This window comes from Stylophora pistillata, chromosome 2, assembly GCF_964205215.1.
Source record: "Stylophora pistillata chromosome 2, jaStyPist1.2, whole genome shotgun sequence".
NCBI lineage: Eukaryota > Metazoa > Cnidaria > Anthozoa > Scleractinia > Pocilloporidae > Stylophora > Stylophora pistillata.
Window position 1 is genome coordinate 16,873,788 of NC_142520.1, and position 27,701 is coordinate 16,901,488.

The 27,701-nt window shown below is 38.5% G+C and overlaps 2 protein-coding genes across 7 annotated transcripts; one reads left to right on the top strand and one right to left on the bottom strand.

The window, feature by feature from the left end:
• Window positions 1–10,669: 10,669 nt before the first annotated feature.
• On the top strand, window positions 10,670–12,463 carry LOC111319852 (uncharacterized). Its single transcript, XM_022922584.2, has one exon. It carries the CDS (start codon window positions 10,670–10,672, stop codon window positions 12,461–12,463), a length of 1,794 nt encoding a protein of 597 aa, XP_022778319.2.
• A 477-nt stretch (window positions 12,464–12,940) lies between these two features.
• Window positions 12,941–27,642, bottom strand: LOC148737422 (DNA-directed primase/polymerase protein-like). 6 transcript variants are annotated; one of them, XM_088748298.1, is made up of 18 exons: window positions 27,428–27,640; window positions 27,257–27,346; window positions 22,503–22,581; window positions 21,748–21,839; window positions 21,362–21,489; window positions 21,128–21,174; window positions 19,210–19,283; window positions 18,481–18,554; window positions 17,970–18,173; window positions 17,134–17,205; window positions 16,926–17,020; window positions 16,743–16,825; window positions 16,523–16,617; window positions 15,894–16,016; window positions 15,362–15,440; window positions 14,778–14,860; window positions 14,049–14,092; window positions 12,941–13,914 (listed from the first exon to the last, which is right to left on the bottom strand). In XM_088748298.1, exons 1-18 carry the CDS (start codon window positions 27,478–27,480, stop codon window positions 13,243–13,245), a joined length of 2,187 nt encoding a protein of 728 aa, XP_088604424.1. In that variant the 5' UTR covers window positions 27,481–27,640; the 3' UTR covers window positions 12,941–13,242. The 6 variants fall into 6 exon arrangements, with proteins under 6 accessions (XP_088604424.1, XP_088604425.1, XP_088604427.1 ...); XM_088748299.1 differs by lacking the exon at window positions 21,362–21,489 and adding an exon at window positions 20,302–20,393 and having other exon boundaries at window positions 27,428–27,639; XM_088748301.1 differs by lacking the exon at window positions 17,970–18,173.
• Between the last annotated feature and the right edge of the window lie 59 nt (window positions 27,643–27,701).

Here is a 27,701-nt window from a genome sequence, read left to right on the forward strand (position 1 = left end):
TATCAAAATTTGCAAAAAGAGTATCAAGAAATGAAAAGAAGACTTGAAAGATCTAAACACATCACAGTCATTGAAAGTAAAAAATTATAAACTGAGGTGTATAATTCAAAAAAAAATCTCTTCAAATTATCTGAAGAGATTACAAAGACATAAAATATGGGTTTCTCAGACGGATATCACAAAATTGATCCAAGAGCGGATGGAGCATCGAAAGAAGGTCCTGAAGGACCGCCAGGCCCCAAAGGTGACACTGGCGCTACTGGCGCACAAGGACCGCCAGGCCCCAAAGGCGACACCGGCGCTACTGGCCCGAGAGGTGTAAAGGGAGACACCGGCTTGCAAGGTCCTAAAGGCGACACCGGCTCGCAAGGTGTGCGAGGTCCGCAAGGTCCTAAAGGTGACACTGGTCCACAAGGTGTAAAAGGTGACACCGGCCCGCAAGGTCCTAAAGGTGACACCGGACCGCAAGGTTCTAAAGGTGTGCGAGGCCCGCAAGGTCCACGCGGAGCTGCTGGTGCTACAGGTTCGCAAGGTCCTAAAGGCGACAAAGGCGACAAAGGTGACAAAGGAGTGAAAGGCGACACCGGCTCGCAAGGTCCTAAAGGTGATACCGGTCCGCAGGGTCCTCAAGGCCCCGCAGGTTCAGGTTCCGGATCAAACATCGATCTCACAGATTTGAAGAAGAAAATAACTTTCACAAGCACGCATGGAGCAGACCGACAGGTTACAGGTCTAAGCGATCAACCACTCAATGGCACCGCAGCTATAAACGAAAACAAACTAAACACCGAACTCGCGAAGAAAGCCGATACATCAACTGTTTTGAACGGGTTAAGCGGTAAAGCAGATATATCGGCCGTTATGCTATTGGATGGTACACAGAAGATGACGGCCAACCTCGATATGAATGGTAAAGATGTAATCAACACCAAACGCGAAAATTACTTGCGCATGACGGAACAACAACAATCTACTTTTGAAAACTCAAACACACTCGTCAATCGATACGAGGCGGGTGCAATGAAGACACATCTCCGAGGTCTTCTCAGTATGAATTGTCTTAGTAACGCTACCCAGGTATATGTTGATAACTTGAAAAAGACTGTACCAAGCTTTCGCGGTCACAACGACAAGCAAATTTTAGACGCGCGTAAGCGTAAAATCTCAAACCTCCCAGATACATTTTCAGATAACGACGAGGCTGTGTCAAAGAAATACGCAGATACCAAGCTCAGCAAGGCCGGTGGTACTATGAGGGGTAATATTGTGATGGGTTCAAAGAAAGTAACATCTTCTCATACACCTTCAGCCGATGATGAACTGGTAAACAAGAAATATGCGGATACCAAGCTTAGCAAGACCAGTGGTACTATGACGGGTGATATTGTAATGGGTTCAAAGAAAGTAACATCTTCTCATACACCTTCAGCCGATGATGAACTGGTAAACAAGAAATTTGTCGAAGATAGATTCGCGGATAGCATATCAGGACCTCAGCTGGCTAACGACCTCTCTTACATCATGAGTCAAAGTGGTCAGTTTTCCGCCGAGGACGACATCATAGGTAAACCGATAACAGACCAAGTTGTGCTGTATCCCACTAATCCCCGAACCAAACCGTTTGATTTAATCAAGGATAAAGCCAAGGGTTACTATTCATCTCGTTTTGGCGTAGATATGTATCAAGCAGACGAATCTGCATATACAGTCGTGTGCGAGATGTGTTGGCTATCGGGTAAAGTCGATCCAAACAGTGTGACTGTAACGGTGACAAGCAGTCATGAAACAATCTCTACTCAGCGTAGCAATCGATTTGAAAATCACCTCATCACCCTCATTCATATGACGAAATGGACAAATACGACGCCAAACTACGTCATGTTTGACGTCGTGATCAAAAACAAGGCTGGTCAGGCATATGATGATAAACTTCCCATCTATGTGATAATCTATGGATCAAAGGGTTATCACAACAGCTTGCCAAAAGATGTGTGGACGAGTTGGTATAGCTTCGCGAACGGAGGTACGCACATCAATTCAAAACTAACTCTCGAATTCGAACCGACCGTAGCCTCTTCAGCTGTGACGAAAAAGTATGTCGATGATAAAAACGCTTTGATGAGAAAGATCTGGTATCGAGGAAAATGTGCTCATAACAATAACTCAGAGGTAAGTTTTTACACAAATGGAACAGCAAACCATAACACAAACGTTTCTCAGAGTGCCAACGATGATTTTACGGTCAGCAGCTCAGACACCAAAAAGTTGGTGATCAAACATGCAGGTCTATATCTGGTCACACTTGTTGATGGGGTCAAGTCTTCAGCATCAAATACTCACCTAAAGTTTGTCTTGAGTAACACGTTTGTTAACGTCACTGGCGGTTTGCAATTACATTTACCTAATACTAATGGTAATTGGCAGACACATATTTACAATGCGTTATTATATTTTCAAGCAAACACATCCCTTGCAATAGAAACAGACAACAATAATACAATACTCGATGGATTAGGTTTCAGCTATCTTATGATTGCGAAGCAGGATTAGACTTGCAAAGCACTGCGAAAAAAAAGCTAATTTTATTATGAGCGACTCATAATAAATGTCTGACGCAGAATCAAAGATTTTTAACTTTAATCACATCGACTACTCTATCGGAGAGGAAAAGATCGATGAACTCAAAGCTCTATACAAACACTACCACAAAAAGTGGTGGTGCTCGCGCAAGATATTTACCATCTTCAAACGAAAGAGTCTTTTCTGCAAACTGGGGAGTACCACGCTCATCATTGTTGGTGGGATAGCCGGTGGAGTAACCCTAAATCCGATACCACTCGCTACAATATCTGGCGCCGGCCTCCTTCTCAAAACGTTTACAGAAGTGAAAAAGTTTGACAGAAAGATAGATATGAGCAAATTCGCTTTCACTACCTATGAGAAGATCTTGACCGATCTGAGAAGCTATTTGAGAGGAAGGACCTTTAACAGCGCTTCGTTCCTCGATGAGGTGAAGCTTATCGATGACACCATCACAGATCTTTGCCCGATATTTCAGTCGAACAAAATCCTCAAGCAGTATGAAAAACGTTTTGGTGAACCTCTTTGAGGTGAAGCTTTACGCCGAAGTAAAGCTTCCCCCGAAGAGTTTCTCCGGTGCTTTCCTTTTTCGTTTTCGAAAAAGGAAAAAAGGTTGTCTGTTTCACAAATCATACCTCAAAGAACAGAAATTAGAGGGGAGCGTACTTAAAAAACCGTTGAAGCACTGGCTCTTAGTCAGATATATTTCCAAATCAGTGCCAGATACAAGCGCGGTGAGAATGTCCTTCTTTTGTTTATCTGTCAGAAGATGTTTGAATGCGACGAGTTGATTAATTTTCGAGTTTTGTACGGGACCTCCACCTAAGAGTTTGATTGTTGGAAAATTACCTAGACTTGTTAGCGCATCTGTCGCAAGTCCGGGTAGAGCTTTTATGGCGAAATTTGTTACTTGAGGCGCTATTTCGTAAGTTATGAGCTTATGAATGTTTTCGTATCGCACTGATAAATATATGTCTGAGAGCTCTTCTTCAACCTCTACTTCAACATCTTCTTCCTCAACCTCTTCTTCCTCAACCTCTTCTTCCTCAACCTCTTTTTTGAGGACTTCACAAAGCAGACTCTTCCCCACTTTATGACCCCACTCTGGATGACGGGATGGTGGTGGTGAATTGCGGCAGTATTCTTTGGTTGCTTCAATGTCATATTTGTCTTCGACTTCAGACAAGTTAGTAAACCGATTCATCATGTAGCCCGTTGGATTTTCAAGGTACACTTCATACACCTTTATCTGTACCGATGCAACCTCACCATCTTCAGTATCTGATTCCTTCTCGACGAGGATGCAATCGACGACTATTACCATTTTGAATTTGACGTCCTTTCCAAGGTAGAATAGTAGGTCTTTATATTCCATGTCATCTTTTGTGTAAAAAGGGGTGCATATCTCTTTGGTATCTTTGTTGTACATAAGCGTTGGATATAAATATCGGATTGGATGTTTTTCAAAGTGATCTTTACTCATGGGAAACTTCATCCTTTTTGCCATCCCTGTGCCAAATTCTTTTTCTATATGTTTACGACAAAGACTCTTCAACTCTTTCAAGGCGTTCAAAAAGTTAGTCTCTTTTCGCACTTCACAATTCGAATAAGAAGGATACAAAGGAAAAGGCAATTGATAACCAATATGTTCACAGCTCTTCTTCTTCTCACTGATTTTTTTTACAGTAGAGGCAACTCGTAGTCCACTAAATTTTCGAGTAGGGGTTTCTATAACTAGCGGCTGTGTCATCAATCCGTTTTTTGCTTTGATGTTTATACGAAAACATTCATGGTCAGTGAACGGTTTTTCGAATATGACGTTGTCCTTGTTGATATCTTTGACACTTGTGAGTTTCACCATGTTTGTAATACTTGTAATGATTTTGCTTTAGTACTACTCAAGAGAAAAAAATCAAAAAAAAGTAAAAAACAAAAAAATTTCACTTAAGTGGTGAGATAAGTGAAATTTTTTTGTTTTTTACATAGTTGACACTTACCCCACTTAACTTATCACTTAAGTGAAATTTTTTTGTTTTTTCCTTTTTTGAAACGAAAAAGGAAAAAAAGACCTTCGAGGTCTAGTCTTCAATGTCTAGCTCTTCATCTTCGAGTTCATCTTCTTCAAGAACGACCAATGGCTGTACCTGTGTGTGTGGCAAACGATGCATGTATACATCGTTTACTTTCAGCTGTACCGATGCGTAATCATCACCCAGATAGATACTATCAACCACAATGCTCATCTTTACCTTACAGTAATCAAGACATTCGAGCGGGTTCACTTTTGATTCTTCTTTTGAGTGAAAGAGGGTGCGTATCTTACCAGACTTTTGGCTGTACATAAGCCTTGGGTATAGTATTGGTGCTTTTCCCTCTTTTTCAACCAGTGGGAACTTTATGCTTTCTGCCACGTCTGTGCCATAAGTTTCGTCTAGATATTCATAGCAAATATGCTTCAACTCTTTCAATGCTTCATAGAAGGCAAATTCTTTCTGCGTTGGCTCACCCTCTTGGTGATTCCACAGAGGAGTGGGAAGTGTGTAGCCTGTAACATCTCCATTCTTATTCAAGCTTGGCTGTACACCAAACGAGAATCGAAAAGGTGAAGCTATCACCAACGGTTCGGCTGTCATCGGCACCAATGGGACGGCACCAATGGACATCAATGCTGCCGACGCCAATGTCAGACTGCCGTGTTTGATCTTGATGTTGATACGTTCGTGACCGTGTTGGTTAGTGACCGCCTCTTCAAAGATAACATTATCACGTGTAATACTTTTGAGACTTGAGAGTTGCATGTTTTGTAAATCTGTAACGTACTTTAGTACTACCCCAAGAGAAAAAAAAATCAAAAAAAATCAAAGTCATAGCAACCAAAAAAATCAACAAATATTTTCTACGATAGTATTACAAAGACTAGAACAAAGACTAGAACAAAGACTAGAACAAAGTTCATCATGGTTAACATACCAAAAATGACAAAAACTCTTGGTAGAGGTACTCAAAAAAGAAGGATTCCAGGAGTTGACTATCTCGACGAAGACTATAGAATGTTGATAGCAGGTCCTAGCGGTAGTGGAAAGACAAATCTGTTATCTTATATGTTGAGAGAGCCGCTTGTTCCATATGATAAAATATATATCTATACACCCAACTTCCACCAAGAGTTGATACAAGACCTTGCAAATGTTATGCATAAGCATTCGCAAAGACTGGGTTATCAGATTTTACATCTGATGGATCCGGCTCAGATCCTCGACACAAACGAATACCCTTCAGAGGGTCCAAAGGTTGTGATTTTCGATGACTTGATCACAGCTCCACTTGAAACCCAAAGCAAGATCCTCAAGCACTTTATCGATGGACGACATCATCAAATCTCACCGGTGTACCTCTCTCAGTCGTATCATAAGACACCTATGGATATCAGGCTTAATTGCTCTCACATGATCACATATTTACCACCGACACAGAGACACCGTAAGCTAATCGCTGATGAGAACTGCTTCGATGTCAGCGCTTTTTCAGCGTTGAGACCCTATGATTTCTTGTTTTGTGATAAGATAAAGGGAACCTGTGCACGAAATTTTGATGAAAAAATTATAGTACATAGTACTAAAGACAAAACTCGAAAGACAAAACTCGAAAATGAAAACTTACTGCGTAAAGCAAAAGATAAAGACTGATAGCGTGCCCGGATCTGAAAGGCATGAGGTTGCAAAAAATGGTCGACCGATGATCAAATCGAAATGTGCTGAGTGTGGCATTACCAAAGTTTCTTTTACAGGAGGTGGGAAAAAAAAAAAGGCGGGACGCTCTTTGATGATGTAGGACGAACTAAATCTACGATGTACAATGCATACGATGTAAATCAGATTTTGCCGATGTCGATGTATTCACCTGGTGGAGTAAATGATCCAACAAACCCTCTTTACGAAGGTGGAGCTTTTGATATTCACAAAGCGATCGGCAAACTACCGAAACCGAAAGGTGGTTGGACGATACCGGGTCACAAATATACCGGTCCCTACAACGACCTTGATAGTCAACTGCGTTTTGATCCAACCACAGGAGAAATTCTTGAGATCTATGACCCGCCAGCAGGTCCGAGTGACGCAGTCGCAATGCAACACGACGTTGATTACAGCGTCTGTGCAAACAAGGCAAACCCAAAAGCGTGTAAGAATGAGGCTGATCGCAAGATGGTGAAAGCGCTTGATGCGATACCGTACAATCAGAGGCAGTGGGGGCATTGGGCTGCGAGAAACATCATCAACACCAAACAGAAGCTAGGCCTAGGCCTAGGTAAAAAAAAAAGTCAAAGCCGAGTCCCAAAGGGACTCGTTAACGAGTCTAGCAGATGAGCTTCATAAACCCATCAGACGAAACTTTACAAAGCGACGCGTTATTGTGAATGGCATTGATGAGATTTGGTGTTCTGACTTGGTGGAGATGCAAAAGTTTGCAAAGTGGAATAAGGGTTACAGGTATCTGTTGATGGTGTTGGACATTTTCAGCAAGTATGGTTGGATCGTACCCCTAAAGAATAAGAAGGGTGAGAGTGTGGCAGCTGGGTTCAAACAGATATTTGCCGAGGGGCGGGTGCCGAAGAAGATGTGGACTGATAAAGGAAAGGAGTACTACAATCAAAGTGTCAAAGATCTATTCAAAGCAAAAGGTGTTGAGCTGTACTCGACAGAGAATGAAGAGAAATCGTCTGTGTGTGAGAGATGGAATCGTACGATCAAGACAAAGATGTGGAAGCAGTTTACCATCCAAAACAACACGGTGTATGTTGACATTTTGCCAAAGATTCTCGAGAAGTACAACAACACAAAACACAGATCGATCGGTATGACACCTGTAGAGGCCTCCAAGAAAAAGAATGAGAATGCTGTCTATTTGAAACTGTATGGCGAACACCTAAAGGGTGTAGATGTTCAAAGGGGGTGGGAAAAACCAAAGTTTGCGGTTGGTGACAACGTTCGAATCTCCAAATTCAAGCGAAAGCTATTCGACAAGGGCTACACCCCAAATTGGTCTGAAGAGATCTTTGTTGTTGATGAGGTGCAATACACACAGCCCATCACTTACAAGTTGAAGGATCTGCTTGGGGAAGAGATTAAAGGCACTTTCTACGAACAAGAGATGTTGAAGGCGAAGCAGAGCCTTTCGGGTCTCTTCCGCATTGAAAAGGTTATACGAAAGAAGGGTAAACAAGCTCTCGTAAAGTGGAGCGGTTACCCAGAAAAATTCAACTCATGGGTTGATGTAAAAGATCTTCAAAAGTTATGAAAAAATGAGAAAAAAAATATCTTAAACAAAATATCAGAAAGAAAATATCAGAAAGGATTTTTAATATGGATGAACTTGAAACATATTCCAAGCCTGAACTTTTAGCAAAAGCAAAGGAGATGGGTCTGCGAAGTCTCTACAGACTCAATAAAAAAGACTTGATTGAAGCGATTAAAAATCCACCACAACAACCTCTTGTAAGATACACCGGTGTGAAAAAAAGGGTGACATTAACACCTATATCACCTCATAATGATCTAAAAACGCTTGTTTTTCCAACGATATATAAGGCTTCAAAACACTTCAATATAACCCCCTCAAGGCTCTGTTTGAAGGCATACACAAAAAAAGATGAGATAGTTATTCATGGAATACGATACTCTCTCTCATTTGAGAGTTACAAATCAGAAAAAAAATAGAAGACTTACGTTTTTTTCTCACTCGAATCAAGTGAGAAAAATGGCTTAAACAAAATATAGAAAGAAAAAATAAGAAAGAATTTTTTTTCGAGATCAAAACTATCTTTACAGAATACATAACTGCATAATGGAGAAAAACACCGTTGTGCAACTTCGTCGAATTGCAAAGGATAGAGGCCTTCATGGCTATTCAAGACTTCGAAAAGATGAGCTCATAAGACTCATTCAGTCAAGACCAAGTACAAGCAGTGCTGCAAGCAGTAAGAAAGGAGATTCAAAGAGAGCAAAACGCGAGAAGCGTGAGACTGATTGGAGTGGGATAGGAAAAGAAGAGTGGGAAAAATGGTTAAATAAGCAAACTGAAAAGGTTGAGAAACTTAAAAAGGTTGATACTAAGAAAGGGGTTTTGAAGAGAGTTGATGGGCCTCTTCTCGACCTTCCAATTCCTCAACAAAGACAAAACAACGCTGATTTACTACCCCCTAGATCTAGCAACCTGCTTGATGATTTGGTTCCTGAACATGGGCAAAAAATCTTAAAACCAACGAAACCTCAAGGGGTGAAAAAAAAGATCGAGAAGGCTGTTGATTGGGGAAAAAAGAAGGTAGAAGATTGGGGTCAGTGGTTGAAGGGGGTAGCAAACACACCGCAAGCAAGACACACTGGTGTCTTTGTAGCTAACAATCTGAAAGATTTCAAAGAGCATATCAATGAACTCTACAAGACAAGTGACCAGCCCCGTTTCAAAATTTTTCCGAAAAAGTCTTCATTGAAACAGTTTGCAAAAATGTATACGATTATTGATGGGGTGAAAGGTTATGGGGTGTTGGAATTTCTTCAGGCTGTGAAACCGATTGTTATCAACTTTCTGCAAACACAGAAGAATATCAAGATAAAATTCGTTCTGAGATGTAACATGTCAAAGACAAATATTGCGACAGGTGAGACTACGGTAAAGCTTGCATATTTTAAATCTTTCGTAGAGACTGTAATTGAAGAGACTGATAGAAAAGAGATCTATGAGAAAAGTGTTGACAAAATGAGAAAGAGTATGGCTAAGTTTATGAGAGAGGGGAGTGGATGGGATCTCCATTCCATTAAAGGTTTAGATTTACATACGGTGAAATACACCCCTTTGAAAGGCTCTTCTTACATTAAACTGCCAAAACATCTTGAGAGAAAGATGGCCATCATAAACATGAAGAACAAGGATGAAGAGTGCTTCAAATGGTGTGTTACGAGAGCTTTGTACCCTGTTCGAAATAACCCTGAGCGTATTACAAAGATTTTGAAAAAACAGGTAGAAAAACTCGTGTGGGATGGCATTGAGTTTCCAATGGAGGTAAAGAGCATTGGCCGCTTTGAAAAGTTGAATCCAGAGATAGGAGTCAACGTTTATATGTATAAAGATGGGCTCAATCCCTTGAGAGTGAGCAGCAAACATCTGAGTACAACTAAAGTTGTAGATCTTCTTCTTATTAGTGAAGGTGACAAAAAGCATTACTGCCTCATCAAGAATTTGAGTCGACTCGTATCGAGTAGCCTATCAAAACATGCGCATAAGAAATTTATCTGTAGGAGATGCCTTAATTATTTCGGTTCTCAGAGGGTTCTTAATACACACAGCGAGTTGTGTCGAGATCATGAGGCTGTGAGAGAAAAGATGCCACCTTCTGGGACTTATCTCCCTTTTAAGAATCACCAGAAGAAGATGAACATGGCATTCGTTATCTATGCAGACTTTGAGTCGTTAATCAAACCTTTAGACACTGTTCAAGCAGATCCGAAAGAGTGTTACACTGAGAGAAAGCAACAACATAAACCGATAAGTTTTTGTTATTATGTTAAGTGTTCATTTGATGATAGATACTCAAAACGGGTTGAGTATACAGCAAAGTCTGAAGATGAAGATGTGGCGCAAAAATTCGTTGAAATGCTTGAAGCGGAGGTTAAGGACATATACAAAAATCATCCTCCTAAAAAGATGATCTTCACAGACAGTGATGTTGAAAAGTTTGAAAATGCGATGTGTTGTTGGTTATGTAGAGAAGATTTCAAAGAGGGGGAGGACAAAGTGCGCGATCACTGTCATTACACCGGTAAATTTCGAGGGGCTGCGCATAACAGCTGCAACCTAAAATTCCGACGGTCAAAGTTTACACCTGTCGTGCTGCATAACTTGGCAAACTATGACGCTCACCTCTTCGTTAGAAATCTTGGTGTTTCAGAAGGAGACATTGACTGCATACCAAACAACGAAGAAAAATACATTAGCTTTACAAAACATGTTGTGGTTGATAAGTTTTTTAATAAAAAAGGAAGAAAAAGACGTCGAGGTAAAGAGAGAGTTGAGGTTTATTGACAGCTTTAAATTCATGGCCTCCAGTCTTGACAAGCTCGTTAAGAACCTTGCTGAAAAGGGTGAGTCTTTCTTCCAGAATACAAGAAAGTATTATTCTGGAGAGAAGCTTAAACTGTTGATGCGAAAGGGTGTTTATCCTTATGAATGGGTGGATTCGATACACAAGCCTGATAAACCACAACTTCCACCGAAAGAAGCTTTCTTCTCCGTGTTAAGTGGTAAAGGTATCTCGGATGAAGACTATAATCATGCACAGAGGGTGTGGAAAACCTTTGGAATGAAAACGATGCGAGATTATCACAATCTCTACAATCGAAGCGATGTGCTTTTACTAGCCGATGTGTTTGAAAACTTTCGCGAGCTTTGCAAAGAGAATTACGATCTCGATCCTTGTTGGTACTTCACCGCGCCGGGTTTGGCTTGGGATGCTTGTCTCAAGTTGACTGGGGTAAAACTTGAGTTGTTGAGTGATATAAATATGTTGCACATGTTTGAGGCCGGTATTCGCGGTGGGATTTCGATGATTCCAACAAGGCATTCAAAAGCCAATAACAAATACATGGAAGAAAGCTTTGACCCTACCCAACCTTCAAAGTTTATCATGTATCTAGATGCAAACAACCTTTACGGTTGGGCGATGAGTAAGTCTCTGCCAACAGGAGGTTTTAAATGGGTGGATGAAAAAGACTTTACAGAGTGGAAAAGCTTCGCTTGCATTCTTGAAGTCGACCTAAAAGGTGTCACTTCTGAGCTTCACGATCACTTCAACGACTACCCACCCGCTCCTGAAAATCTATTGATTGGTAAAGTACATAAGCTGGTCTGTACGTTAAACGAAAAGAAAAAGTACATCGTTCATCATGAGACACTAAAACATTACATGAGTCTTGGAATAGAGATCGGAAAGATTCACCGCGTCATTAGGTTCAATGAGAGTCCTTGGATGAAGAAGTACATCGATTTGAACACATCTTTGAGAGCCAAAGCAAAAAACGAATTTGAGAAGGACTTCTACAAGCTGATGAACAACGCTGTCTTTGGTAAAACCATGGAGAACATTCGAAAACGCGTTGATGTGAGACTTGTCAACTCAGAGGAAAAGGCAAAGAAGTTGGCAAATAAGGTCAACTTCGAACATTGTACCATCTTCTCCGAAGATCTATGCGCAATGCACATGAGGAAGACGCAAATTCTCTTCAATAAACCTCTCTATCTCGGGATGAGCATCCTCGATATCAGTAAGACATTGATGTACGACTTTCATTACAACTACATCAAACCTAAGTACCCAAATGACAAATCAAAGCTTCTTTTCACCGATACAGACAGTCTCTGTTATGAGATTCAGACAGAAGATTTTTACAGAGATATAACTAACGATGTAGACAGTCTGTTTGACACGAGCAACATTCGAGAGGGTCACTGTTCTGGGGTACCGACCGGTGTAAACAAAAAGGTGATTGGAATGTTCAAAGATGAGGCAGGTGGAAAGATTATTGAGGAGTTTGTTGGTCTGAGGGCTAAGCTGTACAGCTACAAAATGTTTGATGATGGGGAGGAAAAGAAGAAGTGCAAGGGGGTGAAGCAGGGAGTGGTAGAACGTACGATTGGCTTTGATGACTACAAGAGATGTCTGTTTGGTGGTGAAAAACAACTTCGAAAGATGAACACACTTCGGAGCCGAAAACATGAGATGTATATGGAAGAGATCAATAAGGTTGCATTATCTGCAGATGATGACAAACGAATCATTTTACCAGACAAAATACACACGTATGCAATAGGGCATTGCAGAGAACACACTTAAAGACAAATGTCGCGCCGTCAAAATTATACCATATGCGCAATAATTTGACGTGAATGTGCAGGGCCGAGCTGCCGGAAAGTACCAAATTAATGTATAATCACGATAATATGACGTGAATATTTCAAAATAAAGACCAACCGGCATATTTCCAACTACTAAAGGTAAGATCAGCGACAGCAACCCAATCCTCCCTTGTTTTTGTACTCCCCTACTGCTGTCGCACAGTTTAATATCACGTTTCCTTTTACCAACTGAAGACCTTGAACCGGCCATATTTTTTATTTAAGGCTTTCTAAAATAAATGAACATAGTACGCATCTTCTGATTGGTCAATTCAGTTTCCAAGCGGATGCTTTTTTAAAGAGGCCCGCATTTGATCGGTGACAACTAGTTATGTCATAAGAGCAATGAAAAACCTTTTTCCGGGCTCTAAAACATGATCAAATAACTGGGAATGTGAGAAGAGACGAAGGCGAGTGATTTTTAAACTTCTTTTTTAAAGTTTTTTATTTGGGTTCTTACAGCTTCTTTTGAAAGCCTCTCTTTTACAAAGCTTTCTTTTCCGTTAAAACCAGCTGATCACATATTTGAGAACTGAGATATCTCAGCGCTACATCGTTTACCACTCATTTATGTAGTTAGAAAACACTTCTCGAAACTGTCTTTGAAATCAGGGCTCTACAGGACAACATCGAATTGAACTTAACAAATAACTTACACTATCTTTGAAGCTTTTCCTGGTAAAGAGAGTTATCACATAAAAAAAAAAGTGTGCTAAACTAGTAGGTTAACTTAGGTAAAGCCGTACTTTCGGCCTCATCCGCAGCCATGGACAACTCTAAATCACCAAGAGATTCTTCATCCAACCACTCAGAAACTTCCTCTTTTGATAAAAATTTTTCCCTCGCATCATCAACGCAATAATCCTCAAGGAATACCCCACCACACACATATTTTCCACTCATCCTGGCTTCTGTTTCATCCTTACAAATCGCATAGTTTGGTGGGAGGTCAATTCGAGCCGTTTTATTTATTTTGGTTTTGTTGCTTCTCTCGTCTGATAACTTCCATATTTCGTTCGTGTAATTCTCATTATCATGACAAGATTGTAACGTATGGTTGTTGTGATCCCTAAGGCTTCTTGTATGTGAAACTGCACCCTCGCTATCCCAACTGTGGTGTGGAATCTGAAGCTCAAGCAGTAATGCATCGTCCAAGTCATTACCGAAGTCACAATCACCAACTTTAGGTTGCGTAACACAACCACTATTGTCAAATTGCATTACATCTTGTTTATTTCTTGGGACATCATCTTCGTTCATGTTGTTCTCGTTTGTATTTAGCATTTCTTCCATTTCATCATTCCTAGAATCATTTAGCCTCTGCTCGCATTCAGATAACAACTTACAAAGCTCTTGGTCATCAAAATCATTACTTGAAAACTCGTAAAACTGAAAAATGAAAATAAACGGTTTAGAAAAATTTTTAAATTAATTAACAAAAGAGCTACGAGCTTAATCAGCGTAAACTACACTTCATGAATCGTATTCAAATTTTTTACACAGGAGAGTAATTATTCAATTACCTCAAAACTTGACAACGGATTGATTTCCTGTGGTATAGGCTTTTCTGAAAGTAACCACACGATAATGGTTTGCAAATTGCTTTTTTTGAACATACGACAATAGGCTATGACTAGTTTATATGGTAAAAAGTCTTTAATCCCCTCAATGCTTCCACAAATAGCGCAACCGATAAAGCTTTCCCAATGTTTGGGTAATTAATGGATGAATGTGAAATTTAGCTAGGCCCTTCTCGCCGTTAGGAATAGACTCCAGACTTCTCCCCGATTATATTTTAAGGCTGCATCTTTATTTCCATACTTTTGCGAAGTCTGGAAAATTTTTCGCAAAAATACACACCTTTCTTATAATTTTAAGAGTGAGCGTCTCTTGACTATCTTTTTGAAGGACTGTAAAAAGCTAGAATGATGCTGGTAAAGATTTGAAAATAGATACATAGATAGATATATGAGATAGATTAGATAGGTAGGTAGATAGATTAGATAGGTAGGTAGATAGATTAGATAGATTAGATAGATAGATAGATAGATAGATTAGATAGATTAGATAGGTAGGTAGATAGAAACTGAAGGTTACTTCTCCAGTTCCTGGAAAAAACCCTGTCATACTTTGCATTTCAATTGGAATCTGCGCGAGAACTCTCCATGAATCGTTCATCCGCATTCTCGATTTTTAAGTCTGCTCCCCGACAAATCCTAAAAAATGATGTGTTTTCGGCAGCCAGAACATACCAGGGGAACGATAGTCAATCCCTCTACAGTCGGGGTCATGGCATTTCTGGTAGTAAACACCAAGTCTCAAGTCTGCCACAATCCTAGTATAAAAATATTAACTGCGTGTTGGTGTATTTTCCATAATCATTGATTCACCTTTCTAACAATTCATGGACGATATTTTGTTTATTAACCTCATTTTCTTTCAAGGGAGTTTGGATAGAACAACATAAGCACCATGCAGTAGAATCGTCGTGATCCAAACCCGAAGTAAACACATAGTAAGGCAAAGAAAATACATGCACTTTATATGATAAGCTGAATAACACGTGCACTCTGATTGGTTCTTACTTATGATCTATTAGAGGACAGACGCATAGATGACGTCACCATTTACATTATTTGCTCTCTAACAATATAAAACAAATATATTTCGTGTTGCAGAAGGTCTGTACAGTTATAGATCACAGAAGACGTTCAAATGTGGAAAGACTCTATGTTCTTACCACATTTTGACGTTACCTGTGATCTATTACTGAACAGATGCACGGAAACAGAATCTGCCTGTTAATCATTACTGAAGGAGTGACTTAATGGCTTACATCACGTTATTACTCTTGTGCGCTCTTCCGATGTTTTCACACCAACAGTTATTAATAACATCATAAGTGATTAACTTTCCTGTTGAATAAAAAGAAATTTGTTTGTTTAGACCTTATCTCTAGAAATTCTCTGCACTCACCACAGCCTGATTCACTGAATTTGAAGGAACATCTGATCTCCTGTTCATTACATTCCTTGTCCAGAGGCACGCCTCAGACTGAACTGAATGTATGCACAACATAAATATTCATATAATGTTCCTATATGTTCTAATGCTTTAGAGATCCGTGATCCAGTAGCATCATCTCATATCAAGCTAAAAATAAACAGTACCTGTCAATACTTAAAGACAAAAAGAAAAAAATGAAAGAGAGGAACTGTCTCTGAGACTTAGAGGCTTTTTTGAAGGCTCAGTTTAGACAAAATGTAGAAACGTCAGGACATTATATCGCTCGTTTTTACCTGTAAACGTATAATCATATCTATATATAAATATTTTTTATGTGTAAAAGCTTTTGTCTAAGACGGTACCTTGTGGAAAATAAACCCATCTCCTGATTTGACCCTGTACTCCACCCTTGGTGAGAACACTTGAGATAAAGTTGTCAATTTCAGGATAAGGGGAGTATTCGTATCCATGCTGAGAAAGCAAACCTAGTAACAAGGAGAAGAATTTAAGTAAAGACAAACTTCCTTCTTGTGATCAACTTTCTTTAACATCACTGAAAAAAAGAGACCACAGGAGAGGTATAGAATCTGCTCCAACTAACACATAGGTCAACAATGGGCTAACAGTCCGTCAACTTTCAGCTAACTGTTCTTTGATTGTCGGCTAACAGTCTGATCACTTTCGGCTAAATGTCCTTTGATCGTCACCGAACTGTCAGTCCAAATGGGCTAAATGACCTGCAAGAAAGCCTTTGTCAAACGCCTCAGTGCCAGGGTTTCTTTGCCTGCAGGAAAATAAGGACTTGAGCAACGCGAGATAGCGATCGGTCTGTGAGGGGGTTAAGCACCAATACTGAGAGCCAGAACCCTGGCAAACCTCTCCCTGACTTGTCTTAAATCTTCCCATGGCCAGAAAATTACTACAGGGCCGTATTTACTCAACGCTACGTCTTTACAAATATTCTTGATAGGCAAGTAACTACAAAACATACTTGAATCGCGTGCATCCATTCGAGAGGATCTTTTGCAAGATTTCTCACAGCTGCCACATGTTAATACTCTGACATCTTTTCCTCCCACTTGCATACTGTTTGAATAGGATTACAAAACAGAAAGAAGCATTAATTATAGATTGAATTAATTTTTAAAAAAGTTACACCGGTTGAGGACTCAAATTTGTCATCACACTTGTCAAACAAGTTCTGTGCTCACCTGACATTGGATACTAGTGAATCAAGAAATAGCAAGTACTCAGAATCTTTGGAGAAACTTCCTTTCACATTTTTGAAGCTAGGCTGTTACGTGACAAACAAGACAGGAAAAATGTGGTCAAACTCTCTCCATCTGACATGTGTTAATAATAAAGGCACAACAGAGAATTCCTTCATTAAATACCTTATAGGTGTTCTGTCTGGAGAGAACCAGATGAGAATCTTTTCCTATCTTTGTTGACTTGAAAATTCGAAAGTTTCTATTTCTTGTATAAACCCCTGAAAGTTAAAACTAGTGAAGACAGCAAGTGACAATTTTCTCGTCTGCACAAGATCAATGCAACATTTACATGTATTGGTGTCTGATTTTACTTTCTTATTATTAAACACACCTTGGTCACAGAAAATCCCCAATTCACCTTTTCCATCCTTCACAATAAGTTCTCTTAGTTCTTGCAGGTTAACTACAAAGGTTAATGAAAGTGCTACAATTACTTTGTGAATATAGCTTCACAACAAAATTGATTTTTTTTGTGCATATGCTCCAGACGAGAACAGCGACTCTCTCCACTTTAGGGTAGAAGAGGTCATCAGGAAACTCAGCCAAGTGATGAAGGTTACCTGCTAACACATGAGTCAAATATCTATACCAACATTGTAATGACCAGGTGACATACTTTAAGGCTTAATCAGAGCCAAGTTATCTCACAGCACTAATTAGAAAAAACCACAAAAGCCAATAAGTCACTGTATTTTACAAAATTTAATGAATAATTTTTTTGTTCGGTAAACCTCAAAATAGGATATTAAATGTAAAGAAAACCCTCACCTAACTAATCTTTGTGTTTGAAAAAGTCTCTTGAAAGTGTTTTCTTTTCCTTACTTTTGTTTCCTTTAAAAAATTTCTGAAAATGCTTTAAATTCCATTTGCTTATTTTGGGAGACACTAGCTGTTTCCTATATTTTCCTTTGAAGTTTGGGCAGAAAATTGGTGATCAAGCAGCGAAAAATTAATCCCAGTGCACACACTTGCCATTTGACAGCAGTGCTTTACCTTCCAAGGACTAGCTACAGAAACCTGGAAAAGCTCTGGTAATGAGGGGCCATAATGGTCACAATGCAAATTCTCTGTTTCAGTGTAATGAATTTAAACCATACTTTATACCGAACATCAATAATATAAAAAAGCTGACTTTGCAAACACTACACAATCAGTCCAAAACTGCACCTGAGGTAAAGGTTTCATGTTGTGTCTCTTCTTGTATTTTTGCATTAATTTCAGATGTGTGGACACAGCCATTTCCAGTCAAGACCTCACTCTTTGGCCATGTTGGTTGATAGGAGTCAGAACCCACATCTTTGTTTGCAGAAAACTCAGAACCAACTCTGAGCTTCCTTTCCAGTAATTTACAAATGTGTAGGACAAAGTCTCCTGAAAATCAGAGTTCTTGATCGAAATCAAAAATTGTCTCAATTGAGTAATACAGTATTATACACAACAACTTCATGTCTGGATTAAACATAGCTAAGGCCACAAAAATTAAGCAGAAGAATTAGGCAGTCAGAGCAAATCTATTTACTGAAGGCTAATGAAGACCTTCAAATTGTTCCACTACAAAACAAGACAACAGCAAGAAATCCTCAATCCTTCAAATTATCTGCAGAATTGCAGACTCTGAGTTATTTAAAGTAGCATAATAGAGTAAATATTTTCTGTGCCACAAACAACACCATTTTACCAGCATGAATGTTATCTTTAAATACAGCACCAGGTAAGTGGAAGATCAGATGTCTCGAAAACTTAGAGGAAGTACTGCAAACAAATCAACAACAATTTACTTGTTAATAACTCAGGGGATTACAGAGTAATTATATAGATCAACAGATCAAAATTATTATTTAGAAATGAAGTTCTCTTGCGATTTTGGCAATGTGAATAAATTATAGGTAAACAGATACCATGTTAAGGTCAGGGTTTGGTTGGGTCATTGTGACCTAAATTTCCTCTGACAATGTTACTTTATCATCTTAGCTGAACAACAGCAGTGGCCAAAGTCAAAGAGGAAAATGAGAGAAGCTATTGAAACAACAAAAGGAGGCCAAAACCTTAAAACAAAGAGGAAAAAACTGTTGATACATGAACAACATGGTTGTACTTCAGCATGACGCACTGAATGAAAGAGGAGCATTTCTCTTTGAAACATCTGAAAAGACCAAACCAGGCTCTGGAATAAAGTATCTCTATATTTTTAAAGTGATGATTATCATTAAAATTGTTGGAATCCCAAGTTGTTAGACCTCAGGAATACTTTCACTTGCACTGAAGAGAGCAACTAAGTTGATCAATTACCATTTTTTAATCACCAGTATATCATAGAAAATAGTAATAGTACTTCACAAGGATAATAAGAAATCTTATCTGAATCATGCATTTGCATGGAAATAACCATTCATTACTAGACACTAACCTTGAATCCAAATCTATAATATATTTCCTGTTACAATCAACACCATAAATGTTTTTCAGGTGGTGACAAACATACTGAAGAAGAAAAAATCATTCATATTCATTCCATAATATGTCCTCCTTTTGATGCTCCCCAGGAATGATAGATCAGGCTAGGGTTTAATACTCCACAGGAATGACAGAGCAGGCTAGGGTTTAATGCTCCCCAGGACAGATAGATCAGGCTAGGGTTTAATGCTCCCCAGGAATGACAGATCAGGCTAGGGTTTAATGCTCCCCAGGAATGACAGATCAGGCTAGGGTTTAATGCCCCTCAGGAATGACAGATCAGGCTAGGGTTTAATACTCCACAGGAATGACAGATCAGGCTAGGGTTTAATGCTCCCCAGGAATGACAGATCAGGCTAGGGTTTAATGCCCCTCAGGAATGACAGATCAGGCTAGGGTTTAATACTCCACAGGAATGACAGATCAGGCTAGAGTTTAATGCTTCTCAGGAATGACAGATCAGGCTAGGGTTTAATGCTCCTCAGGAATGACAGATCAGGCTAGGGTTTAATGCTCCCCAGGAATGACAGATGAGGCTAGGGTTTAATACTCCACAGGAATGACAGATCAGGCTAGAGTTTAATGCTTCTCAGGAATGACAGATCAGGCTAGGGTTTAATGCTCTCCAGGAATGACAGATCAGGCTATGGTTTAATGCTCCCCAGGAATGACAGCTCAGGCTTGGAGGTTTTCACTGAGCAAACAACTCATAGAATTTTCCAGTACAGCTTTTTACAAGACAGACAACAGTCCAGTATTTGTTCTATGTTATCTAATTTGCTCTATAGCAGAAAAAAGCAAGCCAGCAGGAAAAATAGATATCAAGTTATTTACTGGCATAGATCAGTCCATAGGAGAAAAACTGTACCATAAGTCTTGAGTATGAGCTGAGGCCTTTAGCCTTGGGTGGTGCTCTAGACCTCCAACACAGTTTTTCCCTTTATTATGCAGACCTCCTCCCACACACATTTACTCAGCAATGCAAAATATTCTCATGTTTGTCTGCACTTATTCTCTTGTCTTTAATGAACTGTCTTTTACTCACCTTGATGAAAATGTCTACCGTACTGGCTCCATCCTTTTGTGGATTAAATTTGGTTTTGAATTCCAGGTCAAAATACAGTCGACAAGCAGCCCCTATGATTATTCAAAGGTCCATGATATTGCAACAGAATCTTAAGTGTAAGATATCAAACCAACTTAACAATATAGTTGCTACCAGACTTCCTCATTTTAAAGACAACACTCATTCACTCCATCAGGGCCAGGTTGTTCAAAACTGGGTTAAGATAACCCAGGGTTAGTGTGAATCAAATCAGATTTAAGATCTGAAAGCTTTTAAAAAAAACTTCAGTACAATTCTTTTTGTCTACAATTTGATGACTGAACATCCTTCAAAGAATAGAGAAAATTATCTGTTGTGAGAAAGGCTTTTGAACAAAGGAACAAAGAATCTTGATTAAAATTTAACCCTGGGTTAGCGCTAATCAGCCTTTGAACAACTGGGCCCAGACCTCTATTTTATTATCAACAACTACAATGGCCACCTCCTTCATCTCAACACTATTTTACCAATCTAGAATAATTTGCCGTCTCAGTTTTCAACAGTTTCACTCCCAATTAACTCCTTAACTCCCAACTGAGTGACCATAACAGAATACCTCTCTACAACATCAATTCAATATCAAGCAGACAACTGATGAGAATAGTCAATCCAACAACAAATTCTCCAAACTAACATCACAAGAATTGTAAAGAGTACAGTTAGGAGGCTTACTAATAAGATCTTGGGAGTGAAAGCACAAAGTCTATGAATGACTATTTTAAAAATATGTATTAAACAATTATATTATACACAGATTTAAGAGTACCTTCTGGTATAACTTCATAATAATTTCTGTCCTCTGGTGAACATATCCTACCAAGTTAAAAAAAGAAATATCAGGAATGACAAGGAAAGAATAAGGTTTTTGTTTGTCTGTTCATTTGTGTGTTTTGTTTTTTTGCACTTGCATCAACTGTCTTCATTTCGAGCTATTTGGTCATTTTGAATTTAGGATCTGTGTAAAGGTCAGTTGAACTCTTCTTTGGTCACCTTCACCTACCCTTCCCACCAAGCTTTTGCACTGCCAGAAGTTTTAAATATACCATGCCTTGTAGGGGAGAGATCCAGGGCAGGGATGCAGGAGATGTGCACCCCATCCCTCTGAGATGACCTGCAGTTTTCTTACACCTGTATAAGAAAACTCAGCAGTTTGTTTGTGTTGGAGAAAAACATGAGACAGGATTGAAAAATGTCTGTCTGATGCCTTGAGAATGGTAGTTTAGCATGGCTGTTTCAAGCAGTAGCCCTTCTTTTTGTCAGTGCAGACATCAGCTGGGTCATTTGTTAATGGTCCCACTGTGTCTTGAGAAAAACCCTGGATCCACCCATTTGTGCAATTTTTTTGAAGATTGCTAAGAACTGCAGTAAAATAAATGGGATCCTGACCTTGTGTATTTGTGCCAAAAATATGGTAAAGTTGCAACAATATAGCCACGTTTTCCATCACAGACTTTCTCTTTGGCAAACACATGAACATCCTATCCAGTAAAAAAATTAAATTTCACCATAAAATGTGCTATTAGTTACAGTATTTCATTACTTCCTATCCTTATACTAGTTTTGCTTTATGGTGAGAATGAACCCAAAAGTACAGTGATTGTAGAAAGAGAAAAACAAATCCAAAAACTGCTATTCCTAATTAAAAGGTAAAAATCCAGTTACTTCACTTGCATTGCAAGACATTCTTTCAGAAACAAATAAAAATTTAGGTGAAGTAACTCTGCTGAATAAATTATGGAATGGTTGAGGCACAAAGAAATTAATGTTCTAAGATGAGAGGTAAACTGTAAACCTTCACTAATAATTGTCTGCCTTGGTGTGTGTTAGGAACAGCTACGTCAAATTTGTCAAAGGAGAATTCTTATTCTAAAATCTTGAGAAGCTGATGTTTTGTTAACTATTGAGATTCCATAAACTGCAGGTACGTTTTTCTTTGAGGATTAGAATTGCCTTTCTGAGTGATACTAGGCCTAGACCAGCCAATCACAGTGAATTAAATAGTTGAAGGAAGCTTTAAGAAAATGATAATTTTGAGGTGACAAAAAAATATATATATAATATTACGTTTGCTAAAAAGTATGCCTTAACTCCCAGAAATGAGAAGAAATTAAAAGAAACTTTTAAACCTTTAGCTCACCTACCTCTTGACAAGTCTCGAGGTAATCAAAGGCCATCTGTTGTCGTGGGAAAGTTTCAAAGATAGGTGGAGGGTCCTCTATCCTAAAAAACATCATCAATGTTAGGGACGTAACTTCACAACTGAGTTGTAATTTTAATTACCAGCAAAGATAAGAGTAAAGCTGAACATGCAGCGTAGTGGAAGTGACAGAGTAAGTCTTTTCTAAAGCACCCATTACACCCACTAGAGACACATTAAACATTCAGCAGCTATTAAACCTCAGAGGAAAGGCCTGACTTCAACAGCAACTAAGAGATTTAAAAAGTTCAGATCACAATAAGGAGGGGCATTGGGATTTCTGGTCTTGCAGTTTTGGCTATTTTTTAGACTGGTTTTCAGCTTTTAGCCGAAAAAAAATCTGCTTTTCGGTTTTGGTGCTCATTCCAGTTTGCAGATTTTCCATTTCTTTCAAAATGGTTTTGGGTTTTTATCAAAAAATTCCAAAGGGTTTTGCATTTGGTATCAGATATGGTTTTTGGTTTTTCCTATTAGGTTTCCATTTCTCTTGTCTCACTGCATTAGGGTTTTGATAACAGGGATGTGGAAATTTAAATCATTTTGATGGTTTTACACATGGTTTTCAGCTTTGATCTGCTTTTTTTTCTTTTTTTTTTTTTTTTGCGGTCTTTAATAGACCCCAATACCCCAATGCAACATTGGTTCTACCTGCACACAACCTCATGGATCTTGGAGTGCTGTGTTTTGAGGAGAAGTAAATAGGAAGGAAAATATAGAAGTCCATGCTGGCATTTTAGTGAGATTCGGAGCAAGCTAGGTTGTTTTCTAATCATTATTATCCCTTTCCTAATGAATTACGTTGATAAAATTTCCCATTAAACTCCTGCTTTATATGATCATTTTCATCTTTATCTTTATCTAAATTGTTTGGTTCACTGATTAATTATAGCATAATCGTACATCTTAATTTGGTGATGTATTAAATTTATTGAAGCCAAAAGTGTAAATTGGAATTGTGTAGGGACCATTTGTAACTAAAGATGACACGAGGGTAGGATTTCCGCACTGCACAGCCCCACACTTATGTATTTCGTATTATGTACACAGTTTATGGATAAAAAAAAAAACAATGAAGAAAAAGCAAATTGCCTTCAGGAAAACGTTTTTAAACTAATAGAAAATTGCAATAAAACATTTTTTATTAAAACGTTAGAATACGTTTGACATGCTAGACAGGGACAGTTTGGACATGGCAGTAACGTCATTATCCAGTCAAAATTATTCAGCGATTAGATACTAAAAGTGGTTGAAACATTTGACAAAAAAATAAATAACTAAAGCTAAACAAAAGTACACTGATTCTGAAACTGAAACAATGCACTTAGATACAATGAATATATGAAAGTTCATATTTGAATATATGAAAGTTCATATTTGTATCTGATTTATCATCACGGGTTTATTAAGAATGAACTTAATGGCCTGCTCCCACTTGGCTTGTTAGCTCAATTGGTAGAGCGCTGCACTAGTATCGCAGAGGTCAGTGGTTCGAATCCCATACAGGCCTGATTTTTTTCAGGTCTGATTTTCGCTATTGCATAAATAGCGCTCTGCATCATACGTAACTTTGCACTTAGTTGGTTATAATATTCTAGTTTTTAAATGTGTAAAAATCTCTGCGGGCCGGCCTCTACTTTTCATAGTAGCATTTCGCAAACGAAGCTCAAAAATCAGATATTGCCTTAATTGGCAATGTTTACATCTAATGTTGTCAACAATAAGCATTTCACACAAATGAAAAGTGCAAAACTTTGAAAGAATGTTATCTTCTGAGCAATATCCCAAAGAGAAATCTCACCTCTAGCTGTAATATTTTAAAAAAATATTACATGGAGGACTAACCAATGTAACTACAATCATGTAACTTAAATTGTGTACATATCATCCAGATTCTAAGTAACGTACCTTCTTTCATGTGAATTTGAGCAATCCGAAATCCATTGCTGATACATCAATATACTTGTCTGTCATTTGAAACAAAGTCATGTTGAAGCTGGCTGATCTACACGAAACTATCGTAACACCCGTCATTTGTCATAAACATGTACATTATCACAATGGCGTGAAAATGACTTTCTCCATGAAGTTTATATCAGGTCGCTCCAAAGAAGAAGAAAAATTGACATTTTTTAATATTTCAGCAGATTGCCATGCATTCTGAAGTAAAACAACCAAAAAAAGAAAAGGGAGGAAAACCTTGATTGAACTTTCATAAACACTGAGAGTGAGAGTATACATGTAAATTGCAACTTGTCAGTGGTAGTACTACACATAAAACCCAGTTGCCACAATATCAATTTCTACAACATATTGCTTCTTTTTACAAACAGCAGGTTCAAGCAGATGTCATTTCCGGGTGACAGGAACTGAGATGTTTCGAATCTGAGACATTTCGAATCATGTGAAAACTGTTAGAAAACTGTCAGAAAATTTGCACAAGATATGATAACGAGAGACTTGTCACCGCCGCAGTGCAATTGAGTCAGACAATGTTTCCTTCCATGTCTTGATCAATAAAAAATCAAAACAAAGTTCAAAATGAAAGATTCAATGAAATCATGTCATAATTCCACCTTTCAAACTACTCACTATCCACACGCAAAGCTAAATTTGTAGAAAATTATTGTGATGAAATCCCTGTTCCATTTGTTGTAATAAGGCGATACTGAGTTGTTCAAGGCTCACGTGGACTATGTGTGTAAAAAGGTGGCATCAAGGGTTAGTATTCTGGGCCGTATTAGAAGTTTCGTCACAAAGGAGGCAGCAACACTTGTTCATAATGCTTTAATTCTTCCCTTATTTGATTACTGTGACATTGCCTGGAGTAACTTTCTACAGCAAGATAATTATAGATCGACTACAGCGCTTACAAAATAGATCTGCATGGATTATTACACATTGCTCTCGCTCATCTTAAGCAATAGAGCAGCTGCAATGGCCGAATCTTTCCAGTAGACGCTATTACCACAAGGCTAAACTCGTTTTTCTCTGTCTTCACTCATTAGTTCCTAGTTACTTTTCATCATATTTCACCAGATTTTCGAATATTCACAACTATTCCACAAGGCAAAAAATGAGGCTATACCTACCAAAAGTAAAACAAAATTTTGGGAAAAGGACCTTTCTTTTTACTGGCACAGAAATTTTTAATGAACTTCCTTTAAACATTGTGCAGTGTGAAAACATTTAAACATTCTGCCGCCGAGCAAGACATTTCTTTTTATCTTAACTTGATATTTTATCGACTATTTTAGGTCCTAACGGAGTTTTGGCTTTGTGGTCTTAGGCTGTTAATGTAGTTTTAAAATCCTTGTCATATATATAAATAATTGAGAATTTTGATGTAATTTATTTTTAAGAAACAGGGCCCCTATGGAAACCAGCCTTGTGCTGAATGGGCTACCCTGTGTAAATAAAGTTTTACTTACTTACTTCAAAATCTCCACTTTGTGATAGTTTTGGCATGAGTGGTTGATTTTGATTTTACATGCATTACTACCACTGACAAGTTGTGATTTATACTCTCACTCTCAGCATTTACGAACGTTAAATAAGGTTTTATTCTCTTTTTTTTTTTTGGTTGTTTTTACTTCAGAATGCGTGGAAATCTGCTGAAATATCGAAACAATTAATGTCCATTTCTTGTCTTTCTTGGAGCGACCTGATGGAAACTGGAAACTTTATGGAGAAATCCAGCATCACGCCATCATGATAATGTACATGTTTATGTTAAATGATTGGTCTTTAGATAGTTTCCTGTAGATCAACCAACTTTAACATGTTTCAAATGACAGACAAGTATATCAGTGTATCATCAGAGGATTTTGGATTGCACAAATTCCCATGAAAGAAGATACAATACTCGGAATCTGGATGATACGCACATGATTGTCGTTACATCGGGTAGTCCTCCATGAGGGTTGATCAACTGTTTTTAAATATTAAAAATAGAGGCAAGATCTCTCTTCAGGATACTGCTCAGAAGATAACATTCTTTTAAAGTCTTGCACTTTTTATTTGTGTGAAACATTTGTTGTTGAGAACATTAGATGTAAACATTGCCAGTTAATTTTATGCAATATCTGATTTTTGAGCTTCGTTTGCAAATTGCCACTATGAAAAGTAGAGGCTGGCCCGCAGAGATTTTTACACATTTTAAAATTAGAATATCATAACCATGAACTACCTGCATAGTTTCAGTTCCAGAATTGATGTACTTTTGGAGAAATTTAGACAAACGTTTTCCCTCTTTTACCCTACAGCAGAAGTGACCAAAACTGTACCAAAATAAATAGTCTATTGGTGTGTTCACATCCACTCCAAGGGAAAATAGAATGCATTAAAGTAAAAATGAATGATGTCACTATGTATGGTAGAAGTACCAATCTGTAAAGTTGCATGTCGCTTGAGATAGACAAATAAACATTTTACACTTCTTTTGCGATATTTTTTATATGAAAATGAGGCTCCAGGCCTCGAACAAGCAGCCATTGTTACCATGGCAACAGGAGTGCTGTAACCTTTAACAAGGGCATTTTGTGCATCCCCACTGAGAGCCTAGACGCATGCAAAATTTGAAGGGGGGGTTAAAATTTTCATTCCCCAAGATGTTTGATTCTTACCGATGAATAACATTTGCATAATTTCAAACGTGGTAATGATTTCTGTCAAATAATTATACTAAAAAGTTGGGCGTACCTTTGACGTTTAAGTAAAATCGGGTGATCTCCGAATTCCCTGGCACATCTCTCCAATTTACTCATCTTTTGTTGCCAAGCTTCATTCGTTCTACAGCCAGAAAATTAAACAAACTAGTAGTAGTTGTAAATGAAAATCAACACAACAGCTGATGAAGTGACGTGCAGGTACCTCTTTGAATTGTCCCCATAAAATGCCCTCGTTGTGACTGTACTTTCTGCCATCTTATAAGTATGTATCCATCACGATCGTGTTTCTACTCATAGATGCTAAAACTATCAATCTACCACACGAAAACGCGAACCAAACTTGAATTGTCGTCTGCCTCTCGTCTGCCATGTTTTTCAATATTTCGCGCGGTATACCGCTCGCCAGAATTTATGGGAAATTTTACCATATTTAGTCTCTTTTATGATCCCGGAGACTTGTGGGATAAAGAGATCAA

Coding starts and splice junctions, on each gene's coding strand:
- LOC148737422 (XM_088748298.1), bottom strand. CDS start 27,480: ATGGCAGAAAGTACAGTCACAACGAGGGCATTTTATGGGGACAATTCA. Junction 16,618..16,742: donor TCACTAGTATCCAATGTCAG/GTGAGCACAGAA, acceptor CTATTCAAACAG/TATGCAAGTGGGAGGAAAAG. Junction 13,915..14,048: donor ATCCGTTGTCAAGTTTTGAG/GTAATTGAATAA, acceptor TTCATTTTTCAG/TTTTACGAGTTTTCAAGTAA.
- LOC111319852 (XM_022922584.2), top strand. CDS start 10,670: ATGGCCTCCAGTCTTGACAAGCTCGTTAAGAACCTTGCTGAAAAGGGT.